At 53.5% G+C, this 25,169-nt stretch overlaps 8 protein-coding genes across 8 annotated transcripts; 3 read left to right on the forward strand and 5 right to left on the reverse strand.

The window, feature by feature from the left end:
* Positions 1–206: 206 nt before the first annotated feature.
* On the forward strand, positions 207–4,806 carry AZF1 (DNA-binding transcription factor). Its single transcript, XM_062876831.1, has 6 exons — positions 207–323; positions 382–2,724; positions 2,786–2,956; positions 3,014–3,235; positions 3,295–4,229; positions 4,260–4,806. Exons 2-5 carry the CDS (start codon positions 2,110–2,112, stop codon positions 3,847–3,849), a joined length of 1,563 nt encoding a protein of 520 aa, XP_062735468.1. The 5' UTR covers positions 207–323; positions 382–2,109; the 3' UTR covers positions 3,850–4,229; positions 4,260–4,806.
* Positions 4,807–6,239: 1,433 nt separating this feature from the next.
* On the reverse strand, positions 6,240–8,867 carry QC761_210970 (uncharacterized protein). Its single transcript, XM_062876832.1, has 4 exons — positions 8,507–8,867; positions 7,997–8,454; positions 6,786–7,966; positions 6,240–6,700 (listed from the first exon to the last, which is right to left on the reverse strand). Exons 1-4 carry the CDS (start codon positions 8,763–8,765, stop codon positions 6,562–6,564), a joined length of 2,037 nt encoding a protein of 678 aa, XP_062735469.1. The 5' UTR covers positions 8,766–8,867; the 3' UTR covers positions 6,240–6,561.
* Positions 8,868–9,148: 281 nt separating this feature from the next.
* Positions 9,149–10,507, forward strand: PUS4 (pseudouridine synthase pus4; the record flags this gene model as incomplete). The annotated part of the gene is made up of 1 exon (XM_062876833.1): positions 9,149–10,507. One exon carries the CDS (start codon positions 9,149–9,151, stop codon positions 10,505–10,507), a length of 1,359 nt encoding a protein of 452 aa, XP_062735470.1.
* A 589-nt stretch (positions 10,508–11,096) lies between these two features.
* Positions 11,097–12,110, reverse strand: QC761_210990 (uncharacterized protein; the record flags this gene model as incomplete). Its single annotated transcript, XM_062876834.1, has 1 exon — positions 11,097–12,110. One exon carries the CDS (start codon positions 12,108–12,110, stop codon positions 11,097–11,099), a length of 1,014 nt encoding a protein of 337 aa, XP_062735471.1.
* An 810-nt stretch (positions 12,111–12,920) lies between these two features.
* CSL4 (exosome 3'->5 exonuclease subunit ski4 (Csl4)) lies at positions 12,921–14,461 on the reverse strand (the record flags this gene model as incomplete). Its single annotated transcript, XM_062876835.1, has 2 exons — positions 13,149–14,461; positions 12,921–13,091 (listed from the first exon to the last, which is right to left on the reverse strand). Exons 1-2 carry the CDS (start codon positions 13,632–13,634, stop codon positions 12,921–12,923), a joined length of 657 nt encoding a protein of 218 aa, XP_062735472.1. The 5' UTR covers positions 13,635–14,461.
* ERG2 (C-8 sterol isomerase) lies at positions 13,663–15,245 on the forward strand. Its single transcript, XM_062876836.1, has 3 exons — positions 13,663–13,760; positions 13,990–14,557; positions 14,618–15,245. The coding sequence occupies exons 2-3, from the start codon at positions 14,194–14,196 to the stop codon at positions 14,980–14,982; spliced, it is 729 nt and encodes a 242-aa protein (XP_062735473.1). The 5' UTR covers positions 13,663–13,760; positions 13,990–14,193; the 3' UTR covers positions 14,983–15,245.
* Positions 15,246–16,719: 1,474 nt separating this feature from the next.
* QC761_211020 (uncharacterized protein) lies at positions 16,720–18,240 on the reverse strand (the record flags this gene model as incomplete). The annotated part of the gene is made up of 1 exon (XM_062876837.1): positions 16,720–18,240. The coding sequence occupies one exon, from the start codon at positions 18,238–18,240 to the stop codon at positions 16,720–16,722; it is 1,521 nt and encodes a 506-aa protein (XP_062735474.1).
* Positions 18,241–21,318: 3,078 nt separating this feature from the next.
* Positions 21,319–24,138, reverse strand: QC761_211030 (uncharacterized protein; the record flags this gene model as incomplete). The annotated part of the gene is made up of 4 exons (XM_062876838.1): positions 21,319–21,486; positions 21,670–21,827; positions 21,927–23,589; positions 23,662–24,138. 4 exons carry the CDS (start codon positions 24,136–24,138, stop codon positions 21,319–21,321), a joined length of 2,466 nt encoding a protein of 821 aa, XP_062735475.1.
* Positions 24,139–25,169: the final 1,031 nt, after the last annotated feature.

Below are 25,169 nucleotides of genomic sequence, written 5' to 3' on the forward strand. Positions count from 1 at the left end.
TCGTCCCGAGCTGTGCGCACGGTCCCAGCTGCCCTGAGCTTAGCTGGTGTGCGCTCTGCTGTTAGCCCACCCACTGTAATTGCCTCTCCAACACTAACGCGAGGCGGAAAGCTGAGCTGGTCCCTGGAATTCAAGAGACCCGACGCCGCAGATGTCCATCTGGCGCCACAAGTGCACACACCCACCCCAACCGTGGTATTGGAAACGCGACTGCCGAGCTGCCTGTACACTACCTATCATCACCAGATGTATTTTGAAAAGAAAACATCGCCCCCGGGAATATGCGGTAATTGAAGGGTGGGACAAGACCTGGGACAAGACCTGTGAGTGCCGTCCCGCCCCGAGACTTGGTGATGTCCTGGGAACACTGACAGCGGACAGTGGACAGGTGGGGGTTGATGTTGGGAATTGCCGCGCTGAGCTTGATGAAATGTTAAGAGCTGGGCTAAGATAATTGCACCGTGACATGCCAAGCATCCGGGCTTGATGCCTCACTCCCGGTTCTTGGGAGTGGTGGGTGCTGCATGCAGTGCTCCATTCTCTGGGTCCTTGGCTATACCGTGAGCAGTATAGTGCATCCACTAGAGACCCTTGTTCGTGTGCATCGCCAGCTGCCACACCTCGCCGTCGACTCCATCAAAAAAAAGAGTTGCGAAATCAACCTCACTTTTTCTTGAAAGGGAAGAAGACACGGAGACAATGACGCGCTGTCTCGGGACGCCCAAGCCCATCACCTCCATGTCAGACCTTTAACCCCCCCGCGGGGTACCGCGAAGATCCGAAAAAGAAAGGGACTTACTTGAACCACTTGGTCCACGAGATGTGCATCATTGAGCAACGAACGAGTCGTCATCTCTCCCGGAGCCTCTCTCGCTAATGACGATGGAGAGCACGGCAGACGAAGACAATGCCTCATCCGCTCGCCGGCCAACTGTTGAAGTCGCCCCGTCCGTCCCTTCCGCCTTCCCGCCCGCCGCCTCATCAGGCGCGGTGGATTCCATACTTTTCTTATACGAGGCTGGACTCCATAGCGGGCATCACTCTCATTCCCCTCTCATCCCCCTCCTACAACTGCCGTCCCGCTGCGGTAAGCACATAACCAAGACGCCAAAAACTGCGGTACCTGCTGCGAGTTGTTGGCCGGTGATGGCCACAGTGGAAGGATGGCTCACATTGCATCTAGAGTGCAGCCGGGCTCAGCAGCCTGTGTTCCGGACTTACTGACTTGAGCCAGACCTTGGACTCTTCTGCTGGTGTCTGGCCGTCTTTCATGTCTCATCGGTCTTGTCGTCTCCACATTCTGCCACTTGGATGATGGGTGTGGTGGGAACGAAGGCGGGCGAGCAAGGAGGTCGCCTTGCGCCCAGCTATCAACCCCAAGGAGACATCCACTCCCCCTTGTCCCCTGTTCCAAAGAACTCCCCAATCCTCGGTAACGAAATCCCCCGGCTGATTCTCTCCCTATGTATCCGTGCTTCATCTGGATCCCAGGACACGATCCACCTCACGTTCGTGTGGTGGGGGTCGAGGGATGGTCTGTTTCTTGGGGGGGTAGGAGGTACTTTTGGCCTTGTACCTTTTTCTTCTTTTTCTTCTTTATTGCTGCGGAGCTGCCCCGTGCCCAAACACCCACCCAGCCTGCCAAGTGCAGTATGGTTTATTGAGCATGGTACAAGCCTCTATTTGAACAAGATCTCCGAACGGCCATGGCAGCCCAGTCGATTGGCTCAGTCAGATCGTACCCCAGCTACTTACTCTCCTCCTCCTTGGGTCCTGGTGTTGATATATGTCTCCCCCTCTCCCCACGCCCGATCATCATCCAGTCTGCTTGGACATACATACCTACATCCATACATATTATCTCTCCATCTGTGTATACTCATCATCACTTGCTTGTCAACGGACCTTGTGCCCAACGACAACAAGAGTCCTTTCTTTATTAATCATCACGGCGGACATTTGCTTTGCAGAGCTATCATCCCTCCCACACACACTCTCGCTCATACACCACCGTTGTATTTCCGGCTGACGGAAATCTCGCACCACATTGACAGTCAGTTCACATAACGCCAAGGACGAAGAAAGATCATAATATCAACTGGGCAAAAGATGGCTCTCTCGGAACACCTCCCGGCTCCTGCCAGCTGGTCTCGGTGGCCTCAGCATCATTCCACAAGCGGAGACTACGCCATGATGGAGCACAACGTGATGCCGTACGAGTCTCGTCAGGCAACGGCCGCTCCCCCTCAACGACCCCCTTTGGCCTCCCAGTACTTTAGCAGCACCCCCTTCAGTCTCGCCCCCATCACGAACGGCGTGCCAGCGCCTCAATACCAACCACCCGTCACCTACAGCGGATATCACTCATACACCCCATCTCCAGTCTTGGGTTCACCTTTCAGAGCCAACACTTACCCGGAACAGCAGACGAGGGTCATGCCAGTCGAGTCCGGTCTTGCCCGAGGGTCAGTGACGCCCCATGCCGGCCATTCACCAGTGCAGGAAAACCAGAGTCCATCAGTCAAGGCCGAACGTCAACTCTCCATCCCTGCCGAGGTCACGATGCCCTGCAGGACGATCGAGGCGAACTTGACCGTGGCTGGCCAGCAACCCCACGAGTTCCATACCCCATTGGATACTCTAATGAAGGCGGTCCAGGCCAAGGCCGAGAAGCCAGCTGAGTGCAAGACCGAAACCTCAGGGACAGAGGCTCAAGACAGAGGGGTAAGTTGACCGTAATTGCTGGTCAGGCATGGTCCTAATCTAACCTGTCTGCGATGAATAGCTACCATCCTCTTCGCAAAGCCAGGCGTCCACACGAACGAGAAGAAGCGTTGCTGGGAGCGGTGGTCCACTCAAGCGTTACGCCTGCGGTATCGCTGGGTGCTCCAAGATGTTTAGCCAGAAAACACACCTCGACACTCATCGGCGAGCCCATACGGGAGAGTCACCTTATGTAAGTTCTGTCTGGTTTTCCTGTGTTGTGTGTATGGCCGTTCTAACTTGTAAATAGCAATGCACCCTGTGTGGCAAAGACTTCACTCAGCCAGGAAACCTCAAGGCCCACTGGCGCCGGCACATGGGAGAGAAGCCTTTCTCTTGCACTCTGTGTGATAAGCGCTTCCCCCAGCGCGGAAACCTTCAGGCTCATATGAAGAGCCACGACAAGACGAGGCCCTTCATCTGCCTGCTCGATAACTGCAACAAAGCCTTCTCTGTTCGGGGAAATCTCAAGGTAGGCAGGCTCCTTGCATCGACCTCAAAGATCTGGTCGTACAAACTAATGCTCTGTAGTCTCACCAAAACAAGTTCCACGAGGACACCATCAAAAGACTAACAACCCGTTTCGCTACCATCACCGACTGGAGCACCGCCTCCTACGAGGACAAGGAGCTGTTCGAGTACCTATCCAACCTCTACAAAAACAGCAACAAGGGAATAAAGGGCCGAGGAAAAAGGCGGAACGTTGCTGTCGTCGTTTCCCAGCATCACCAAGGCCACCTCAGCACACCCGGCAGCCCGACGAACTCGACCCGTCATCACCACCCCCATCAGTCACCGATGCATCTCCACCACACTGGTCTCCCGCAACTCCAGCTTTGCATGCCCCAGCCAAGACACGACGGCCTCCCGTACCACGGCGTCAGCAGCCCCGCGGCATACAACATGAGCAGCCGACCGGCAAGCCTGATGGTCAACACGGGGGGGCGAAGACCACACAGCCGATACGGCATGTACGACACCGACGAGAGCAGCGTTTCCAGTAGCGGACCTGTCACGCCAAACCCGCACATGTATGGGGATAACCACGGGAAGGATCTTGCCTTTAATGACAGGATGCCATACTAAGTGTTTTCATGTTTCCTCTCTGGCCAGGGTTGTCTGAACACACTTTTTGCCTTTTTCAGTTTTCTCTTTCTTTATTTGCTCACCGAGCAACTTGTTACATTATATCTCCCCTTGTATTTGTCTTTTTTTCTTTTTTTTTTCCTCTTCACTTTGCAGGGTTGGTCATTGTCTTTCAAAAACTTGACGTCTTATTAGGATTTGCATTTTGTTCTCAAAAAAGCGTTACTCGGGTGGGCGGTTTGGCAAACCAAGAAGGGAAAGAATCCTGTTTTGTTTTTGATGGGGCTTGCAGCGTCGGTGGTACATGTTGTTTTTCTTTTGATTTTTACGTATGTCTGCATGTTTCGCCTTGTTTTGTTTGTCTATTTGTTTTTTTTTTTTCTTGTTTTCTTTTCTTTTTGTTTTTTTGGGTTTTCACATATATAATCCCCCCGAGATGGGTTGGCGGGATCACGGTACACAACAATGGGAGGAACAAGGGGGGAACACACGAACGGTATGCCAGGCAGGGAACTTGACTAGGTAACCAAGGGGGAGGGGAGGCGTCATTTGAAATCAAAGCGGCTTGTTTTTGCATTGGGAAGGAAGGGTTGCAAAGGGAAAGGGATGGGAATGATGGGATGGGATAAGGGGCGGCAGGGTAGAGGTGTAACAATTTGTGGTTTTGTTTTGTTGGCTTTTGCATTACATATAGTTGCATTGTTTTTGCATTGGCCATTGAGGAGGATAACCGACCCTATGCTAGTGGGAGTCTTGGTTGTAAAATGAGCTGGAAGGAGGTGTGATGGTGTTGGTGGTGTACGGTGATGGGTGGATGGGAAGCTTGAAAAAGTTTGACACCCCCCTTGCCTTGAGAAGAGCGGTAGTCAAAAAACCAGATAGTTGCTTACCACAGCATAAACCAACGATACCAAACTAAACTCGTTGTCTCGAGCAAATGTGAAACTTATTGCTGCCCAACTATGTATTGTCCTCTCGTATTCCTGCTGACATCTCTACCGGCGAAAACTGGTGATCAATATTTGACCGCAATAGTTTCTTCCCGCCCACAATAACGCCGTAATGACATTATGGGGTTTTCTGCTGATCCCAAATCCAGCAGGCGTCCAGCCAGCCCCAGCCAGCCCCAGCCAGCCCTACCGGTGTTGAATCCAGAACCGCCTTCTGACCAACCCAACCCATCATTACCAACTGCTGCCTAGTCCAGATCAGCTTCCTTCCATCCTCCCCCTTCGTGATCAACAGAGTCAACAAAGTCAGCAAACAGTGTGCATAGACTCCTTGCCTCTCCCTCCCCCCCTCCCCAGCTCAAAGACAAGGGTCCGCGGGGAAACTTGCCGCAACTGGATTGCAGTCTAGCCTAGGCCCCCCTTCCCCGGTTTCCCATCCCACACGCTCCCCATTTCCCGGGTCAGACACTAAACAGGGGAGGGGTTCCAGTCCAGGGCTGACAGCCAGCCAAATCCTCATCGGCGACGAGGCCGGCCGGTGGACGGTTATACCCCAGACCGGACTATCTCTGAACACAGCCCACACCCCGGGCGGACCCGCGTGGTGGTGGGCGTGTCCCGCAGCTGTCAACTGTCAGAAAACGCCCCCAACCCCATTGTTTTCATTACCTCTTCTTGTCCAGGGACCCCTACGGAGTGAAGAGGGTCATTTCGCCCGGGGGGAGACTCACTTGGGATAATACCAAGTAATGCCCGACCGGCCGACCGACCGATTTGACTGGCTGGTGATGAACAGAGGGTGCGGAGACGAGGAGCTTGGACGGATGCCGGGGATACATGACAGCCACCCCGATTAGGTGCGGTGGGAGTTTATTATTGACCCATCATCACCGGATCTTCCAGAACGGTCGTCGTCCGGGTTTTTGTCAACGTCAACCCCCACTCTCCTAGTGTGCCTGTCCGGTCCACGCGCGTATTTGCCTTGTTGAGCCGGGTCATCTAATATCAAAAGAGAAGCTTCACCGCCCACGGATCAACAGGGAAACAAGTGAAAGAGGGGGCATGTGAGCTTGTTGAAAGGGTGCTGTAGCCGGACTCCCCGTCCCAACTCCGGGTTCACGGAACCGGCAGAAGGTTGCACAAGGTCGAGTGACAAGATTTGGCGACTCTGGTCACACCGCTCAAATTGGAAGGTTTTGTGTAAATAGTACTGTGTGATGAATTGTGCCGAGAGGTCAGGTGAGTGAATATACTATGGAGGTCTGGACAAAGGAAATGTTACACTGGGCAACCCACAACCTCGAAGCATGGCAAAACCCTCCTCAGCCAGGGTCAACAACTGTGCTTCCACCGGCTGGGTCACAAGAACTGGATGCAAAGGGTAGGCCAATGCAGGCAGCTGCTCAATGGCTTCTGCACCAATTCCAAAGAACAAACAAACTCGATTTAACACACCCAGTAACCCCCAACCAATCCGACAGTGTCAAAAGAGCAATAACGATACAGAAACCAACCTCACAACCCCCTAAGCATTCTGCCATGTCCATTCGCTCTGCCCCGTCAACGCCATTGTGGTGATTTGCCAGCCTGAAGAAATTAACCCCCAACCACTCAAGCCCAAATGTCCCGTATCCTCTAATGAGCTCAAATCCTCTGCAAAATGTCTCCCAGAATATCATAAGACCATATCCCACCCAACTCATCCCATAAAACATAAAAAAAGAAAAAAAAAAAAAAAAACAACCCAAGAATCCAAACCAACTCAAACCAGCAACCTAGTCTTCACCCTATCCCTAAACACCTGGGTCTTCTCGTCCGGCTTGTTGTCCTTACCACCCAACACCCCCCTCTTCTTCTTTAACGACTCTTTCCCCTTCTCTCGAATCTTTGCTAGCAGATTACTAAGATACAAACCACATCAGCAAAACCATCCCTCACATAACAATACACGAAGCACGCATAGAAGCCGAAGGAGAAGCTACGTACTCAATAGGCAAATGGCCCCTCCTCCCCTCCGTCAGTGCCAGGTCAATTTTCTGCGTGTTGTACTCATGAGCCCGGAAGTGCTCCTCGATGATCTCTTGTGCGCCGGGCTCGTCGGCCGAGCGGACTACATAGCCGCATTCCTCGTTTGGACAGACCCACGAGCCGTTTGGCCCTGATGGTGACAAAGTTGGGAGACGTTCGGCTTGGATCACAATGCGAGAAGCACCTGCTGGCAGAGGCAGGAGGGATGCAGGGTCGTCGGGGGTTGCCAGTTCTGGATTTACCCCCGTTTCGACAGAATCGTCGCTGTCTTCATCTTCGTCATCGTGATCCAAATTGTCCCCTGCAAAAGACTTAGTGAAACTGCGCTTCCCACCCCGGCTGTCGTATTCATCCTCGTCTTCGTACAAATCGCTAGCTGGCCGCTTCTTCGACGATGGCCCTGGCCTCAGCGTCGACCGCTTCCCAGAGACGACGTTACGATTCGAAGTAGTTGGGGCGGAAGGCTGCTGTGGTGCCCTCGGGGCTCTGGGTCCTATCCTGCCTCTGCGATACATCTGTGAGGGGATTTCCTCCTCCCTGACGTGCAAAAGCTGCCCGTCCCAGTTTCGCGACGTTGCCTCGAGCCACGTATGGAAGGGGGTCCCGGCCCAGATGTTCGGGTCCAGCCGTGGGAACAAGTCTTTGGCGTAATAAGAGAGAATCTCACGGGATCCATGATAGTCCTTGATCTTAGCTTTGAAATAGACCATATTGAAAATCGTTGATGGCGCCCTAGCGTGTAAATCTGGGCTATCTTGAACCACCTCATCAAGGATTCCCAGAAGCCGATCAACCGGAGAATCGGGAACTGCCTGGGCAGCAGGAGAGGCCGACTGTGCCGGGGCCTGCGGCAGTGGCTGGGGCGTGGCTGACGTCGGCTTTCCGATGTTCAAGTACTTTTCCGGCAGTGGTACCGGACTTTCTACTGGCCTTGACTGAGACTGCGAAATGGGTCTGCTCGGCAATTTCTGCGAGCGGGTAGGGGCAACTTCAACCATGTCAACATCTTGACCTTGGCTAACCGCTTTGCTCTTCCTTCTCATTCGAAGGACCTCGTCTTCGGAGTCCTCCAGCTGAGGAGGGGGAGGCACCGGAATGGGCAGCCCCTTAGCTGCGTCCTCAACCCGTTTTTCAAGCTCCTGGTTCGCGTTAGCGTTTAAACCTCAGACATAGAACGTTATACTTGCCGGGTGCTTCGAAATGAGCCACTGCGCAAATTGTGTTGGCTTCCAGTCGAGCTGGTTCTCTTTCTTAAAGTGCGAGATGAAGAACTCGGCCCACTTGTCGCACAGAGCCTCCACCTCGTCCCTCACAATGCCGTTTCCAATCTTGACAGCATAATGCAGAAAGATCTGGTCGAGAGACAACGGGGGCGGCTGCTTTCTTCCGCTTTTCTTGCAGAGCTTGACCAACTTATGGTGATCGTCGTGGGCAACAAAGACACGATAGTAAAGGTTTGCTGCCTCGGCCACTTCCCGGTACATAGGAAGGTACTTCCTGGATGGTTGGATTTCGAACCAACCAGAAGTACCGGACACCCAGAGGGCGAACGGCTCATCACTAATGGAGTACTTGGTTGAGTCTGTGATTTCGAGATGTACACCCTTGACCACGGGAATTTTGACACCTGACGTTGATGGTCAGCCATAAGAGTCTCTGAAGGAATGAAGTGAGCACACATTTCTTGGTTTCTTCGTCGATTTCAAGCAATCCACGAATCACCAAAGGTCCTTCTGAATGAACCATGAGGGGGTTGGCGAGTGTTTTGCCATCTTTCCGATAAATAATAGCGTCCGAGAGGACAAAACAGGGCCATTCGCCCTCGTCGGGGCCGAGTTCGACCGACGTCAGGGCTGCGCTCTCCTTGACATAATGAACAGAGTCGTGATCGACGGATTCAGAACGCCTTGAACGCCCTGGCCGTCCTGGGCGTGGCATCGAGAGCTTGATTGGAAAAGAATCGCCAACTGGTGTCAGAATTTGGAGGGGTCGTGCGTGTGAGGATAAAAATGAAGCTGAATACTGAGGTCGAGACGCGAAAGGAAGGCTGTCTGGAAGGCAGGTAGCGGGCGGTATCCTTGACGCGGTTGGTTGTCAAGCCACACGCGTTAAGTGGAAGGTGCCCCACTACCCCACTTATCTGTACCGTCTCATCTGATAACGATAACAACTATTCCCCTGGTTCCTCAGCTCCATCAAAAACTTTAAGCTCGACCGCGACGCCGCCAATTCCACCCAAACCGAATGCGCTTGTCCCAAAACCAGCTGCATAACCCCAATTGAGCCCCGGCAGAGTCGCTACTCTCTCACCAACCCCTCGCATGCCCCTTTTCCGGCCCAAGCCACTCCTGAAAATGGCCACATCCACAGGAGGCAAGATCCTTGAAGGCGTCTTCGGAATCAACAAACCCATCGGCATCTCCTCCGCCCAGGTAATCCGCGACTGCCAAAACTTCTTCGACCCCTCCGCTCGCTTCGCCCCCGCCCTCGAGCAGGTCCGCGAGCAACGCGACAAAGAGTCCAAGTACCAGCGCAACCGCCGCCGCCGGTTCCCCAACAAGGTCCAGACCAAAATCGGCCACGGCGGCACCCTGGACCCCCTAGCCGGCGGTGTCCTGATCCTCGGAGTTGGAAAAGGCACCAAGTCCCTTCAGCAATTCCTCCTCTGCACCAAGACCTACGAAACAGTTGTCGTCTTCGGCGCCAGCACCGATACCTACGACCGGCTGGGCAAGATCATCAAGAAGGGCGACTATTCCAACGTCACCCGCGATGCCGTCGAGAAAGCGCTGGAACCGTTCCGGGGGAAATACAGACAAATGCCGCCCTTGTACTCCTCCCTCAAAATGAACGGCAAACCCCTCTATGAATACGCCCGCGAAGGCAAGCCGATCCCCCGTGAGATTGAAACTCGAGAAGTCGAAGTGTCCGAACTCGAGCTGGTAGAATGGTACGAACCCGGCACGCACAAGCACTACTGGCCCGACGAGGAAGCCGGCCAGGCAGAAAAGGACGTCGCCCAGTCCGTCTGGCGCGTGGCCAAGGCGCAGGAGGACGGAGGGGAGGAATCAGCCGCCAAGATGGCCGCAGAGGAAGAGAGCAAAGCCCTCGAGGAGTTCAACTCCAAAAAGCGCGCCGCCGAGGAAGCAGTCGACGGCCTTGTCAGCGACGAGACGCGAGCCTCCAAGAGGGCAAAGAACGAGGAAGGAAACCCAGAAGACACCCTCATGTCGGGGGCTCTTGAAGTCAAAAAGGAGAAGCTGACCCAACCCCCCAAGGGAAGGGGCTCAGATCTTGTGCCTGTCAGACCAGATGACATGCCTGCCCCGTGGGAAGGCAAGGGCCCGCCGGCAGCCAAGATCCGCATGACGGTCACGTCTGGGTTTTACGTCCGGAGTTTGTGCCATGATCTCGGGGAGAAGTTGGGATGCGGGGCCATGATGGCGGAGCTGGTCCGTACCAGGCAGGGGCAGTTCACGCTTGGGGGGGCTAACTGTCTCGAGTATGACGATTTGCTTAGAGGGGAGGAGGTTTGGGGGCCACAGGTGGAGAGCATGCTTGACAAGTGGAACGCCCGGCCGGGAGAGATCCAGGAACCGACTGTTGAAAATGGGGGTATCAAGGTTGAGTCCGAGGCAGTGCCGGCGAGGGAGGAGGAGCCGGTTGCTGCTAGCGGTTAAAAAGAATCTGATGGTGGATATAAAAAGTGATGAGACAAAATACAATACTCGGGCTGATGGAATTGCCCCCGTTCAACTAGTACATTTAAACAGACGTTGATATGCAGTGGGGAGCCCCCCCACAAACTACCCTTGTCGATCAAGAGCCGCATTTCTTAGCTTCAGTCTGGGGTTGCCGGGATGGCTTGCTTTGGAGGCTTGGCAAGGGTCCTTTTCATGCACGTCATTTTGTCGACGTCAAGAGTTGGAATTTCTCATTCGAGAGGAAGGTTCAGTTCTAGACAACAGTGATATGCCAGGTCAGAAATGAATTATATTACTGACTATCCCAAAACTCCAGATGTCTGCCCCAATATGCCAAGTTATCCAAGATGACCATCCCAATCATCCCCAAACCTCCGTTAACCTTGGTATCATGTGTTTTCCCAAAGATAAATAACACCCGTTTCCCTTCCATTCAGCTTGAAAATCTTCCATCCTGTCTTCGACATGAGTCAACCGTTGAGTTCCTCCAACTTCAGTCTCCCATCTCATCGTCTTTCATATTAGAACCACCGCCCAACCCTCCCATCACTATCCTTCCATCCCCCTACGCCTCCCCCTCCCCCAGCACCCCCCTAACCCGTCCAATCCTCTCCACCCCCCTCTCCAGTACCTCCAACCGCCTCCTCCTCTCCCCCTCCCGTCCCACCAACTCCCCAACCCTCTTCTCCAGCTCCGCCCTCGCCCTCCTCTCGCTCGCAACCATCTCATTCGCCTGCTCAAACAAACTCACGCTCAGCTCCTCCACCTCCCTACTCGTCTGATTCAACCTCTTCTCCACCTCCACCCTCCTCGCCTGCTCCCTCCCCAACGCCGTCAGCAAATCCCCCGTCGTCATTTGCCCCGACTCCGGAGGAGTCGCCAGGCTAGGAAGATTATAAAGCGTCGCAGAAGGCGGCACACTAGGTATAGGTGAACGAGGCGAGACCGGAATCGAAGGCAAAGGCTTCAAATTACTCGTCGATTTCCTCGACGACAACAGCGCAGAAATCCTCGTTGCGGCGGCGGGAAGAAATGATGTTCTTGACGGCGAAGGAAAGGCCGATGTTACCGAACTAGGAGGGGTAGGCAAAGGGGAGCCTTCTTGAAGTAAGGTTTGTTTCTGCTGTTGGTGTTGTTGGGGTTGTTTCTGCGGTGAAGGGGACGAGGAGGATGTTGTTGGCGATGAGGAAGAAGCCGCCGACGGGGAGCTAGGCGTTGACGATCTCGACTCTGATGACAACTGAGCACGGAGCTTCGTCAGCTCGTCTTCGTAGTCAGCCCATCGGTCGACCGCTGCTGAGGCCTTTGCGTTGAGGAGTTTGATCTGGGATTGGAGCTCGGTGATTTGCTTCTGAGCGGAGAGGAGGGCGGCTTGGGTTTGCTGGTAGGCGGGGAGGGAGGGGAGGGAGAGGGGGGTGCCGCAGGTTGGGCAGCTGCGGCTTGTCGTCGCGGCGGTGCTGGTGCTGTGTGTGGTGTCGTCGGTGCCATCGCGGTCGATGTCTGCTGACCCTGTTGCTGTTCGTGGCCTTGTCCCTGTTGTTTCTGCGGTTGTGGGTGTCATGGCCTCGGTGGCGGTCATGGTTGTGTATCACCGCGCGGCGGCCGTCGGTGTGTCGTCGCAAGTTGGGAGACTATCACGGAAGTTTGTTTCGTCGAAGTGTAAGGGTGTAGGTGGCAGGAGAGGCGACGTCGTCTTCGATGTTGGTTTGCCATGAGCTGGAATGAAAAAGAGGGCGGCTAGGCAATGGAAGGAAGCGTTGGTGGCTGCGTCTCGGCTTGGCATGCGAGGTTTGCAGGGATCCAGCGCTCCCCACTCCACCAGGGCCAACATCGTCATGGACATGCGCATTATAGATCGGCAACCAATCCGAGAAATCGTCGAGTGGAATTTTATGTCACTAACGCTGAGCAGCTGCAGGTACCGCTTCATCCCGTTCTAATCGCTATGGAACATCTCGTCCCGCGGGTTGTTTGGACATGGGCTTTCGTCCGTGTGCTCATGCAAAGTGAGCCCGCCATCCGCTTTGTTTCCCTTAAACCCCTCGGCAGTCTGCTGCCGTCCTCCACGATCAAAGTGTAACATATTATGTAGACATTAATCTGAGATAAACAGATGCTTAGCTCTCGCTGGTCTTTGCTTGAACCAACCCGCTAGTGCTCTCTCGTATGTGGTGACTTTTGATTCAGATCCCAACATGTCTGATCAGATGGCTGAGGTTGCCCGTGGTTGTGGTGAGCGAGGCTTACCCAGCCTCGTTGATACGGCCGGCCGGTCTTTGGCCTCGCATTTCGTCTTGAATGCCAGCCTTTTCAAACATCCGATCACAATGGTCAATACGATCTCCAGGTGTTTCTCATCCTTGCTCGACAGAGTGAGTCCCACTCCTCTTCAATATGGCTTCGCAACCTTTCTCAACTCAGTCAAGCCGGTCTCCGGGTCCCGGTACTCCTTCCAACTGACAGGATGCATCGCATTGCCGGCTTCACTCGTGGCTAAAATAACACCCAGCTCATTACGAGCAGTGGAAAGATAATAGTTAGCCTGGTCACCCAGTGAGATCTATTTACAATGTTAGCAAACTGTTTGATGTTTCAATGACTACACAAAAGCACATACCACTTCAGCCCTGACGATATCCCCCGGTCTGAAGCTCTCATAGATCTTGACCCTGTCCTTCTCTGTAGCCCTGACATCCTGCACACGGATCAAGCCCTGCCATTCAGCATCCAGCACCGTGTCGCCGCACACCAGTATCGCAACAACAGCCTGCCTCGGTGTGATGCGAATCACTCTGCAGAGCACCACATTCCCCACCTCGGGCAGCACCTCGCGCTTCTTTTGGCCGGCGTGGTCGGAGCCCGCGGACCGCGTGGGGACCGTCACCGAGATTGTGGGGAGCTCCGCAGGGGCCGGGGCCGGTGTGATTTTGGTGAGCCGCTTCACTGGTCCTGGAGCTTTAGCAGGTTGAGCGATGTGTACTGTGCCCATGAGCGAAGCATGAACGTTGTGATTGTGAATGTGAGTCCCTGGCCCGGGCTGGTATCTGGATGTTGAACCCAAGAGCTGGCCTGGGATGGCCAAGGTGGGGTTTGATGTTGTCATGATAGCGAGTGTCCTTATCACCCTTCAACTCGCTTCTGTCGCAATGGAGGGGTTTTTCAAAACAACTGCTTTGAAAACTCGATCGGAAAGTGCCGCCTGAGGTGTGGAAAATTCGATATGCCAGATGTGAGTGCCGTTGGTTTGAAAAAAAAAAGTGAGAGCTACCAAGAGATGAGAGCCTTGGCATATGTCGGGAATGCGATATCCGGATGGTTCGACAGGGTTCTGTCAGCGTGAGTTGGAGGCCGAAAAAAAGATGCAATCCTGCTTGCCAAGCCGATTCTGCCAGCGCAAGGGTCCTGTGGGTCTTTATCTTTGCGTATCCGTTGGTCCAGCTCATCTGATAACTCCACAGGAGCTCGAGCTAAACCCCGGTCTAGCCCGCTCACCGCCCACTCTGAGCCAGCGCAACGGTAAAGGGGAAGTGAGGTGCGAGGCGCGCGACAGCTCGCGCTTTTGAATTTCCTATACAATTAGTGGGCTCAATTCCTCTTTTTCTTCCTTTCTCTCTTTCCCCTCCATCCCTCTCCTCCTTGCCTTTGTATCTCCAAACATCACAATGGCACCCAAATCCTCTTCCCCTGCCAAGAAGGCCACCGCCTGTGCTTGCAGCCACAAGAGCTGCTGCAGCAGTCTCACCACCTTCTTCAAGTGGTTCGCCATCCTCTTCGCCGTCCTGGCTCCCATCTTCTACGTCCTCGACCAAAACGTCGACAAGTTCTACGTCTTCAACCTCCCCCAGCTCGATGCCGTCACCAAGGCCGCCATCAACGCCCACCCCGGCGACACCAAGGCCATGGTCAAGTACATCGTCGACGAGCTCAAGGCCGACGTGACCGTCAGCCGCTACGTCAACACCGATGAGCAGTGGGTATTCAACAACGCCGGCGGCGCCATGGGAGCCATGTACATCATCCATGCCAGTAAGTCTATTTGCTTTTCCATCCCCCCAATATTGCATAACCTAACATTAAACCCCCCAGGTTTCACCGAATACCTCATCATCTTCGGCACCGCCATCGGCACAGAAGGCCACACGGGCCGCCACACCGCCGACGACTACTTCCACATCCTCACCGGCACCCAAACCGCCTACGTCCCCGGGGAGTACGAGCCCGAGGTCTACCCCCCGGGAACCATCCACCACCTCCGCCGCGGCGACGTCAAGCAGTACCGCATGCCCGAGTCCTGCTTCGCCCTCGAGTACGCACGCGGGTGGATCCCCCCCATGCTCTTTTTCGGCTTCGCCGACGGTCTCTCCAGCACGCTGGACTTCCCCACTTTGTGGAGGACGACGTATCTTACTGCTGAGCAGATGTTGGGGAATCTTGTCAAGGGCAAGTTTTAAGGGGATTGTGAGAAAGGGATAGACGGGGGGTTTTGTATATAAAATCTTTTTTTCTTGTACTAGTACGATATTATATTAGACAGAAGAAGGAGGAGGGATTATATGACTGGGAACATAATGGATTGGATTGGGTTGGAACGCGGCATGGGATAAATGCCAGTGGTCAATTCGATGGGTTCAAAAATGGAATAATATGAATAATTCATCTAAGAGTTCTTATGCTGGGACAGTTAAAAAAAAAAGTGTTTAAATGCACCCACCGCAGCCAGTGATGAACGCTGGATATCTTTGGTGGGTTAGGGTTGGGCATTCACATCTCACTTGCTCAAACTTAACAATCTAAGCTTTCCACATTCTTTTGGTCAGTCAGTCAGATGTTCACTTTGCCTATCGAGCAAGTAGTTATCGAAAGTCAGAGTGACTTGGTGCTGGTATTGGTGCTGATAACAAAGTCTGATATTTATTGACATGAGAAACTCAGCTTATCTTACTTGCTTCAGCTTTTTTTCATCTCTTCACATGTGACAATAATCATATTGCTTTATTACTATATATCATCAGAGCGTTAAGCTGCCCGGCCGCAAAAAGGTCAAGACCTGGAAAAAAAAGAATATTGAGGTTCGTGGGAGGGAGCGATTAGAGAGTATGGAAAGGTCAAGTAAGTCCCTGCTCTATGAGAATGTGTGATAACGAATCCTGGTCTTCGGTGAATTGCGTTGCGAGTTCTTGACTTGCAACTTCCCAATACCATCACAGGGCTTTTTCATCTTATGCATAGTTTTCATGAAATTGACTCTCATTCCCATTGACCTGCCGACTTGCATGCACCCTTATCCATGATATCCCAATGAACAACTCAACACCATCACTCACTCACTCACTCTACCGATCTAAAAACAAAAAAAAATACAAATGGCTTGACTCTGTTCCTATTCCTACTCCCATTTTCAAGCTATTTAAAATTATTTATCGTATGACGCGTCTGAAAATGGTGGTAGGAGATATATATATACACGGAAAAGAGCAAAATGTCGTGTTGAGTAGTTTTGCTCGCTTTACTTTTAGATGAACCATCCCCCCTCCCATCCCAAACTTTTGATAGCCCATTCATTCATTTGCCCTTTCAAGCCATTCACCCATCCTTTCATCCCCATGATTTTGAACTCGACAAAAAACCAAAAAAAAGGAGCATCCCATATATCCCTCCCCCTCAATCCAACTTCATTTGGTATTTGATGATGATAATGATGATGATGATGATGATGATGATGATGTGAAAAAGTTAAAAAAAAAACGCCTATATAAACACACACATGAGATGTGGGATAAAAAAAGACAAAAATGAAAACCCGCCATCATCGTTACATGACTCCGGTCGTTTCCATCCCGTGAAATAACAAAAGGGGAAAGAGAAACAAGATGTCTTCACACATCCCATCTGGATCCAACCAAATCCCAACCGCCGATTTACTTTTTGCTTTTGCTAAAAAACTTCGCCACCCCCCTCCCCCCTCTAGACCATGCTCATAGACTCGCTTTCGCGCGCCCGCCATGACGACAACAGAAAATGCTGATAGGAAAGCAGTTCCTCCAAAAAAAAAAACACCCCCGTTTTTTTTGTGACCGCAGTCGCTAATCTCTCCGTCCGACCAAGAAAAAAGATACGGAAAAGCTCCACATCGAAAAGCTTAAACAACCCCCCCCTCCCAAAAATAGAACAGAACCGTTTTGCGCCCCCTATGCAAGCCACCCTTCATCCTCCCGCTTGGGACCTCGCATCACCAGACCCTCATCCTCGTCGTCATCATCCTCATCTTCAGAGTCGTGCCTGTCTCCATTTTGGTGTTGGTGGTGGCGATACTCCCCATTTCTCGAAACCGACCCGTTTTGTTGTTGGTGGTGGTTATGGTTCCCGTTTGCGTGTCCCTCTTCTGGCTGGTGATTACTGCCGCTCTTGACGCCATAATCGTTACCGTTGCCATTGTTCTCCGGCTCCGTCTCGCCTTCGTCTTCCTCTTCCAGCATCCACGTCAAACCATTCGCGTGCTCCTCCAGAGGGAAAACCTCGCGCGCATACTCCTCCAGCCCTCGTGGTCCTTCCCAGAGCTCCAGGGCAGTCTTGGGGCAGTCGTTCTCCAGCTCGAGGTCGCCAAAGTAAGGGGGCTGCTTCTTCGGGTCGTCACCTCCAAGGGTGAACAACGTCTCCAGAGCCTCCAGCTGGCAGCGATAACCCTCGGGAATCGGCACCGTGACCTCAATCGGGCCCTGGACATAGCGCACCGGCCGACCGACCCCCTTCGCAAAGTGGCGGCACGCCTCCCTGGGAGTGAGCATCTCGTAGGCGAGAGCGATGCGCTTACCGCCGCCCCATTTCTTCACACCGTCCTTGAAGATCTGAAGGACGGCTGGCCCCATGTCATGTTCTGCATCAAGCCAAGGAAGCTTGGCGTCGGGGTGAAAAGGGGCCTGCCAGACAAAGGAGCCGTCTTTTTGCAGGGCGGTGCAAAACAGAGGGTACGGAAGAGATGTGAAGTTGTTGTTATATATACCCGTGTAAACAAACGTTGCTGGCAACCCGATTTTCCTAACATATTCCTCGACCTGGTGCTTCGAAGACCAAAGTGGCAGCGATGGCCAGTCTGGGTTATAAGTGTTGTGATCCGGCATGGATGAATAAACATAATGCTGAATGCCTGCCGCCTTTGCTGCGTCGGCGAGAGCCTCGCCGATGAGGTTCTCATCGCCATAAAATGTGGTGTTGATAAAGGCCAGCTGGGTACCCCGGAAGAGCTCCTTGATCAGGTTGTGATTGACGCCGATGCCGGAGATAGGACCATTCTTAGATACGTCAATCTGTGCAGGCTCGCCGGGTTTGCTCTTCTCCTTTGTGTACAGCTCTCCAAGGAGGACCGTCACGTTGGGGTTGGTAGCCACTTCGGTAGCGATCACGCCCTCGAGATTCCTCATCTGGGCTCGAACATGGTAGCCGACTGCTGTGGCAACCCGGATGAAGGAAGCAGCCTGTCTGCCGGCAGCATTGATAACGGCGATTGTCTTATCAGGACCGGTCAGAAACCTTTTGGCCGGGCGGAAGGTCAAAGAATTATTCCTCGACATGAGGGGTGAGCCATCTGAGTAGGAGGACCTGGAGTGTTTGTGTCGTCTCTCGATTTCGGTTTGGGGGTGGGTGTTGATTCTGATTTCCCTGGGTGCCGGGGCCGGCCTGTAGGCAAGGTCTGAGTGTAGCTCGACCGTCATCGTGAATCCTTTCTGTTGCGAAGATGATCTTGGGTGTAGATAGGGATGGTGTATGTATGCGAACTTTTCGAGCAATCCGTTGGCTCCAGAAAAGAAAAGTCGGTTTTAACTGTTCAAGCTCCTCGATTTCTCTTTCTCTGAGTCTTGGAAGAAAGACGACGGCGGGTTGGGCGTCTCTGGCGCAGTGATTTCGGATGGAGTGCTATCGGTATCTCGCCAGTGATAAAGGACATCAGATTGACACAGCTAACTTTCACGGGCATGCGCCCCAAACGGCCCAGCAGCAGCGATGTGGGCGGGAGGCGGCGCTTCAGGGAGGGTGCTTGAAAACGGTAAAGCTTCTGGTGCCTGGAAACAAGCAGGACTGTTGCGCAGACAGGAAAGGGTGGTTTTGTTGTGATTTTTTCTACTCTCTCTCTCTCTGACTGCAGAGAGACAACAGCTTGTGAACCCTGACGGATAGGATAGCTTTGGTGCCGCGTCGCACACGAGGAACAGGTTGAGCTCGGCGTCGATGGCGTATTATTCTGGGCAGTGGTTATCTGTTAGTGGGGTTCTTCCCGATTGCGGGGCAAGCAGGGGCACTGATAAAAGATAAAAGAAGAGACAGGCAAGGCAGGGCAAGGCAGGGCAGGGCAGCAGGACAACAGACCACAAGCAGGATGGAGGGCGGGAAGGCGAAGACGGAGGGTGTCACCCGAGAGGTAGATCAGAAGAGAGAGAGAGGTATGGATGGGTCTCTGCTTATGCTTTTTTTTCTTATCCAGGGCTTGGAGATAGGATGACTCGGGAGATAACACAAATCACAAAGCTCTGTCCACCCTCTCCAGCGTTGCTCTGGGACTGACCACATGACGAGCTTCGTGATGAGAAGACGACGGGCGGCATGTCCCATGCGGGCATCGTTGGACATTGTCGCCGCCGTTTCAATGACAGGGAGCTCCTTGCGCAATCGCAGCAGGCCAACAAAGGGAAGCAAATCGAAAGCTCGCAACCCAGCTCTGACCGTGCTTGCGGGACCCGATCTCCCCACTCTCCAGAGTCTTGTTTTCAGTGCTAAAGACATCGTTCCATGCGGGAAATGGGGCGAGACAACTTGTCGACACCCACCGTATCCACAGCAAGAGCTCAGCAGGACGGCCAGAGAGAAAAAAAAAAAAAGCTGCTATGGACGCGGTGAGTGCCGGCCAATCGGGTACACCTCGTCCACCTAGTCCAGCGCACGCCTCGTCGTCTGCTTCGCTCAGTGGCCCGATATTGATATTGCCTACCTCTTTGGAGGAGCAGCAAGCGCGGGTTGAGCTGGGGCCTGGTGGGCAAGCAGACTGATCGAGACTTGATGATGTTGCAGACTGTTTGTCACAGATTCCAGGGTTTGGTCCGGCAGCCCACGCAGGCTGTGTGGATGACAATGATGGCCATGCCATGATCCGGGACAGTGAGAAAATGGCCGTAGTATAGGGAAGGATGTGAGCAACCTGGATCCGGTACGGAGCAGAGAGATAACGCATCAGGGCACGAGGCACAGGGTTGCATGTAAGCCAATATCAGCCGGACTGGTCTGTTAGCGCAGTACCTTTTCTATGTCTCTGCTGTCCAGCGGCGAGAGAGGCTGTCGTACAGAATCGTAATGGCTGATAGTAAATCTCATCCTCTTTCCAATGGCATTGCCCAGTGGAATTCGAGGCAAGCACAAGCTGCCTCGCTGTCTCAAAGAGGCAGCCGCATTCGGCATTTGCTGATTGATATCCGTGCAATCTCGCTCACAGTGCTGCCAGCTGGAGATAACGGCCTGGCTGGGCAGAGCACCACTGGGCTGACTCCATTTTCCACACCTTGGAAAACTTTTTTTTTCTTTCGTCAAAGCCTCACTCCATCGATTCGACGGCCGTCTGGGCATCCGCCGGCCTGGCAGGCTCCAGTTTCCGCTGCAGCTAGAGGTTACTGTTACCTGATGACCTTCCTATTCAGACCCCAAAAAGGCATTTCCTTAGCAATACATCTTGGCGCTCCCGGCGGTCGGCGCGCCTGCGAAAGTGCGAACGATAGAGATGGGGAGGCTGGAAAATCCCGACATCATCAACGAAGGGAAAAGCCCGTGCCGCACGAGCAATCATCCGAACTGCTGGTTGGACACATTGGACCTCTCTCTCATCCACTTCGATTCATCCAATATCTAGCAGGCCCCCCCCGCCCCCCAAGAGTCTTCCATTCCATTGGCGTCCGCTTGTTGTTCCACGAAATGCTGGCTCTTGTCTCTCGGTGTCGGGTTTGTTCGATATCCATCCTCCCCATGGAGCAGCTGGGGGTGTGATCCAAAACCGTGCGGTGTGATGGGTTGGAATGGTGGTGTTGTTTTGTGAGCATGTTCGGTTCGTTGAACGTCAAAAAAGGCTCGAATCCGGGCGCGGCCTTCCTTTTCAATTACGTACAATATGCGCCGCTAAGGCCGGTCTAGGGCAAGCAACAAGCACAGCACCATCCAGTGCACCTGCGTCCAGGTATAAACAGTTGGGTTTGTGTGCCACAGGGCCGCTGGTAAAGTCTGATATCTCCGCGGAAATCAGATGGTTGTTGCAATTGCAATTCACATTTACCAAACAGGTGTTACACCCACCACTCACACACCACTTACATCATCGCAGGGGTCCGTGGTTCGGCTGACCTCTTCCAGAAACTGCGACACGGTCCGACGACTGGCGTCTTTTGGCCCCTTGTGGGAGCGAGCCCTGCCGAGCCTGGGCAGTGATGAGACTGGAAGCTGTCAACCCTCTTTTTTTCCCCGCAAGGAGGGGCACCGAAATCGCGGGGAAGATCAGAAAACCTCTGCGGATAGCGTCCCTGGAAGTGCCTGGGCATCGAAGGGGCCATCACCGGGCCAAGGGCTTCCGGAAGCTGGCGGTGAGCTCCGCATTCGGCACATCCCCAAGGCACGCACAGCAACATGGCTCCACAACGCTTTGTGGGTGTCGAACTCTCTGGTCCAGTCCAGACTCGATAAAGTACTACAACACACGCTGTGTCACGCGAGCAGCATGGCTCTGAGGACGGTGGATGAGTTGGGTCAAGACATTCTGATCAACATTCATACCCTTCCTCCTGCTCTCTCCAGTCAAACGGGCTGCCATGAAAGCCCATGGTGGTCATCAACTGAACATCGTCCAACAAGGGACCCTCTGGTATCCAGTCCTCCACCGTCTGCTGATGCACGTTATTTTCACCACGGATGGCGCTATCAAATGTGTCCTAGCACAAAGTATGGATTCGTCAGTTGTCGTGGATCACTGACTCGGAACAACGGCCAGACTCTGGGGAGCTGAGTAGTGAAGAGGGATTGGGAAGAGAGAACGAAAAAAAAAAAAAAGAAAAAAAAAAGGAGAGAGAGAGAGAGAGAGAGAGTCTGTGTGTGTTTGTTGTTATTGCACATACCCAGCCCATTTGGTCCATCCCCATACTGCCCAGGTCGAGCCATCGAGTATCGATTGATGTTGCGGGCATGAGATCTTGCCGCGTCAGGGGCTGCTGCACATCCTCCATCATGTGGTGCTGCTGCTCCTCTGGACCAAGCTCGGAATCCCAGTGTTCATCTACGTTGCGCGCACGCGGTCGAAAACGTGTCAGTCGCTCACTCTTCTGGCTGAGAATGTGTGTAAAATGGGGATTGGAAGGACGGATATATAACATACCGGTCACAGAGAGGCTGCCGACGGACAAGGGCTCATGGCTTTGCGATGTGTTGAGCCAAGACTCCTCGTCTCGCACGTACGCCTGATGTTCCGGGTGGTGGTCAGGTGCGAGCTGTTTGCCTTTGTTCTGCTGCTTCTTCAGTTCAATCTTCTTCAGCATCGTGGCGAGCATGTCAGTCGCCTTCCGGAAGACGCCGTCAGCTTCCGAGATGGTTTCCCATATCTGATGGGACCTCTCCAACATCTTTTGGAGTTGCTCCTCGTTCGAGAAGGCTGACAAGGCCGGGTCTAGACTTTGCCAGCAGCTGCTCTCCTGGTGGTCGTGTCTCCCAGACTCTGGCTTGTGCTGAAGGACGAGGTAGACGACCATGGCGGCGAGAAGAAAGTCGTGGATGGCCAGCGCGCTGATGTACCAGCCTGTTGCCCTCAGTGCGCCGCCGGGCAGCGTGGCCAAGTGCATGAGGTTTTGGTGGTCCAAGAGGCTGATGGCGGCTTCGAGGCAGATTCTCCGGGAATAAGCATGCTCGGGCTTGGGGACGGGCTCGATGAGGTATCGACGGTGCAGCACGCAACGGCTCTTGTTGTACAGGGATATCAAACCGAACTGCTGGTTGACCAGAACCGGGGAGATGGGCTCGCCATCATAATCCTGTGGTGGCACGATTCTCTTCATGAAAGGGGGCACCTGGCTCCATATTTCGTCGAGTCGCATGTCGAGCTCCTGGACCTCGGCGTAGGTGGGTCGGGTGAGGGAGTTGGCTTGGCGGGCGACGAGACCGAAGACTTGACAGATGGAGGATTTCCAGATCGGGTATGTCAGCATGGTGTACTCGGTGTCGGGCCGGGCGGGGGGTAGCTGATGGCAGTCTTTGTCCAGGTCGTCATCGAAGAGGTTTCTCGGCAGGGCTGTGTCGCTCTCGATGCTGTATACCATGCTTGGGAGGCCCATGTGGAAAGAGACGAGGTGGTCGAATTGGCAGGCTACATGCCATAGCCTTCGCCTCATTTCTCCATCAAAAGGGGGGATGTTGGGGAGCTTGTCGGGGTCGCGGTGAAGGCCCATTTTCAGCATGAGTCTGATGCAGACTGATATCAACAGGTAACAGGTCATCTGGGAGGTTCGGTTGATGAGGAATTCAGACTCGATGTACAAGAGAAAAGGTTGTATCGTTGACGGTCCGGGAGACGAGAACTTGCCTGCCACCAGGGCCCAAAGGGCGGCGGCACGATACCCTCGGAATCGCTCCATCGGGGGAACGTCCGAGTCGCCCGCCAGTTCCCGGGGGGCGGTGAACATGGAGAACAACGTTCCCTGTGCAATGATTACGAACAACAACGCCAGCCATTGCAGAGACGCCTTGTTTGGATCTTGCCAAAACACAGCACAATCTTTGGCAAAGGTCGGCTGGTGGACGCAGTGGTGGGTCGGGCTGGCGGCATCGAAATAACGCCGTGTCAGCCTTTCGACCACCGGTTGAGGGGGGAGCATATCAACGAGATCCTGCTTGCAGGTCGGGACGGTGTGAGACAACAGCAGCAAGCCAGGTGAGTGCGCGTCGTCGGGAGAGCCGAACCCTGCCGCCGCGTCAGGGTTGAGGCCTGCTTCCCCGGTGTCTACCTCCCCATCATCGTCGTCGTCGAAGTAACTCTTCAGGTCCTCGATCTATTTTATCACCCCTTTTATCAGCAACCCACCCACACCTTTCTCCGGGTCAAACCGTAGGAGAACACTCACATCCTCGAGCATAGCCATGAAATGCGTCGCCCCTACATACGTAGCACTCCCCTTGCCGCTCTTCCCCAGCACGACCTGCCCAACAGGGACCGCGGCTGCTCTTTCATCTGGGCTTTCCTCGTTTTCATCGTCGTGCTCGTCGGTTTGATACTGGCCAGTGGCTGAAGAAGAGGATGTAAGCGCCGGGATGGGACTACGGATGTTGGGGTTGTTGGTGTGCATCATGCCCCTGACCATGGACTCTAGCCTTTTCAGGCGGGCAGCCATGGACCGCTCGGGGCGGGCTTTTTCTGGTTTTGGGGCGTAGATGCAGAGGTCTTCGCGGGCTTTTTTGAGGCAGTTTTTGCAGGGTTGTTGGCGGTCGCCTGGGTGATTGATGTCAGTTTGGGTTGACAACTGCAGCAGCGACAATGGGCGCAATCGATCGAGTGGGGCAGGTAAGGGAAAGGGGAGCAGTAGAGTAACGCCAGTAGCCATGCTTTGATCGTCTGACATGGGAAGGTTGCTGTTCGGGCTGTGGGGAAAGAAAGTTTGAAGTAGACAGGTCAACAAGTAACGTTGAAATCGTGACGTCTGATTTAGGGTAGGTGTCTTGGGAGAGGTAGGCAGGTGTGATATAATACAGTAAATGTTGTGAAATATAAAACTTGTGTGGCTAGATACCCTATCAAGGGTTGGAGATCAAGCCATGATGAAGATATATCTCACAGTAGAAAGCGAAAAGAACTAGATACAATAAAAGAAATGAATGAGTGAACAATGCATACATTTTTGCTTACTGGTCCTACAAGGACCACAAGATAGCAGGACCCTAGTCCGTTTCTGAGCTTGAGTGGGCGGAAGCTGATAGCTAATATTGATAGGTAGTTGCGGCCGACTAGAAGCTGCGGCTCCCTTAGGTAATAGATGATGAAGGTTTCTCGGGGGGTTCGTCGGCTTCGGGTTGACATGAATGTTGCTGCTACCGCTGCCGGTGCTGTACCCGCGCTGGGAAGCTTGTGGGGGCCGGGAGGACATGATGCCTCCTTGAGGTGTGGTGATCCAACCTGTCGGTAACGGTTTTGATCTTGTGTCCGTTTCTGGAGTCGGGCTGTATAGACGAGGCACTTGAGGATTCAATATCTGGCGACTCGGATCGGGTTTATCGTTGTTGTAGGTTGTATATAAGCGAGGCTCGGAGATAAGGGGCTTGGCTGTGATGCTTTATTCCGGTTTGTCTTGGGTTGATCTTTGCTCTTGATCTTGGGAAGCTCGGTAGGTGAGAGTTGGAGAAGGGATTACTCAGCGGTATGCGCCCAAGGAGAGTTTAGCAGTGGGATTGATGTGATGTGGTGGCTGGAATACTGTTCTTAGCATAAGATTCAGGTTGTCGATTTGGAATAGTCGTAGTTGACTGAATATGATGCTGCAATCACGACTATGATCTTGATGTGCAAAGCTCTTTTTCTGTCCGTAGGAACTTAGTCTCCCTGCCGACAGCACTGGTATTCCCCTCTTCTCGGCAAGGG

Source organism: Podospora bellae-mahoneyi, chromosome 2, assembly GCF_035222275.1.
Source record: "Podospora bellae-mahoneyi strain CBS 112042 chromosome 2, whole genome shotgun sequence".
NCBI classification, from domain to species: Eukaryota; Fungi; Ascomycota; class Sordariomycetes; order Sordariales; family Podosporaceae; genus Podospora; species Podospora bellae-mahoneyi.

What these genes read in the sequence shown, in the direction of transcription:
- ERG2 (XM_062876836.1), top strand. Translation starts at nt 14,194, where the DNA reads ATGGCACCCAAATCCTCTTCCCCTGCCAAGAAGGCCACCGCCTGTGCT. An exon ending in CATGTACATCATCCATGCCA is followed by an intron (nt 14,558 to 14,617) that starts GTAAGTCTATTT and finishes TAAACCCCCCAG; the next exon opens with GTTTCACCGAATACCTCATC.
- AZF1 (XM_062876831.1), top strand. Translation starts at nt 2,110, where the DNA reads ATGGCTCTCTCGGAACACCTCCCGGCTCCTGCCAGCTGGTCTCGGTGG. An exon ending in CAGAGGCTCAAGACAGAGGG is followed by an intron (nt 2,725 to 2,785) that starts GTAAGTTGACCG and finishes TGCGATGAATAG; the next exon opens with CTACCATCCTCTTCGCAAAG. An exon ending in ATACGGGAGAGTCACCTTAT is followed by an intron (nt 2,957 to 3,013) that starts GTAAGTTCTGTC and finishes ACTTGTAAATAG; the next exon opens with CAATGCACCCTGTGTGGCAA.
- QC761_210970 (XM_062876832.1), bottom strand. Translation starts at nt 8,765, where the DNA reads ATGCCACGCCCAGGACGGCCAGGGCGTTCAAGGCGTTCTGAATCCGTC. An exon ending in CGACGAAGAAACCAAGAAAT is followed by an intron (nt 8,455 to 8,506) that starts GTGTGCTCACTT and finishes CATCAACGTCAG; the next exon opens with GTGTCAAAATTCCCGTGGTC. An exon ending in CGGCAAGTATAACGTTCTAT is followed by an intron (nt 7,967 to 7,996) that starts GTCTGAGGTTTA and finishes AACGCGAACCAG; the next exon opens with GAGCTTGAAAAACGGGTTGA.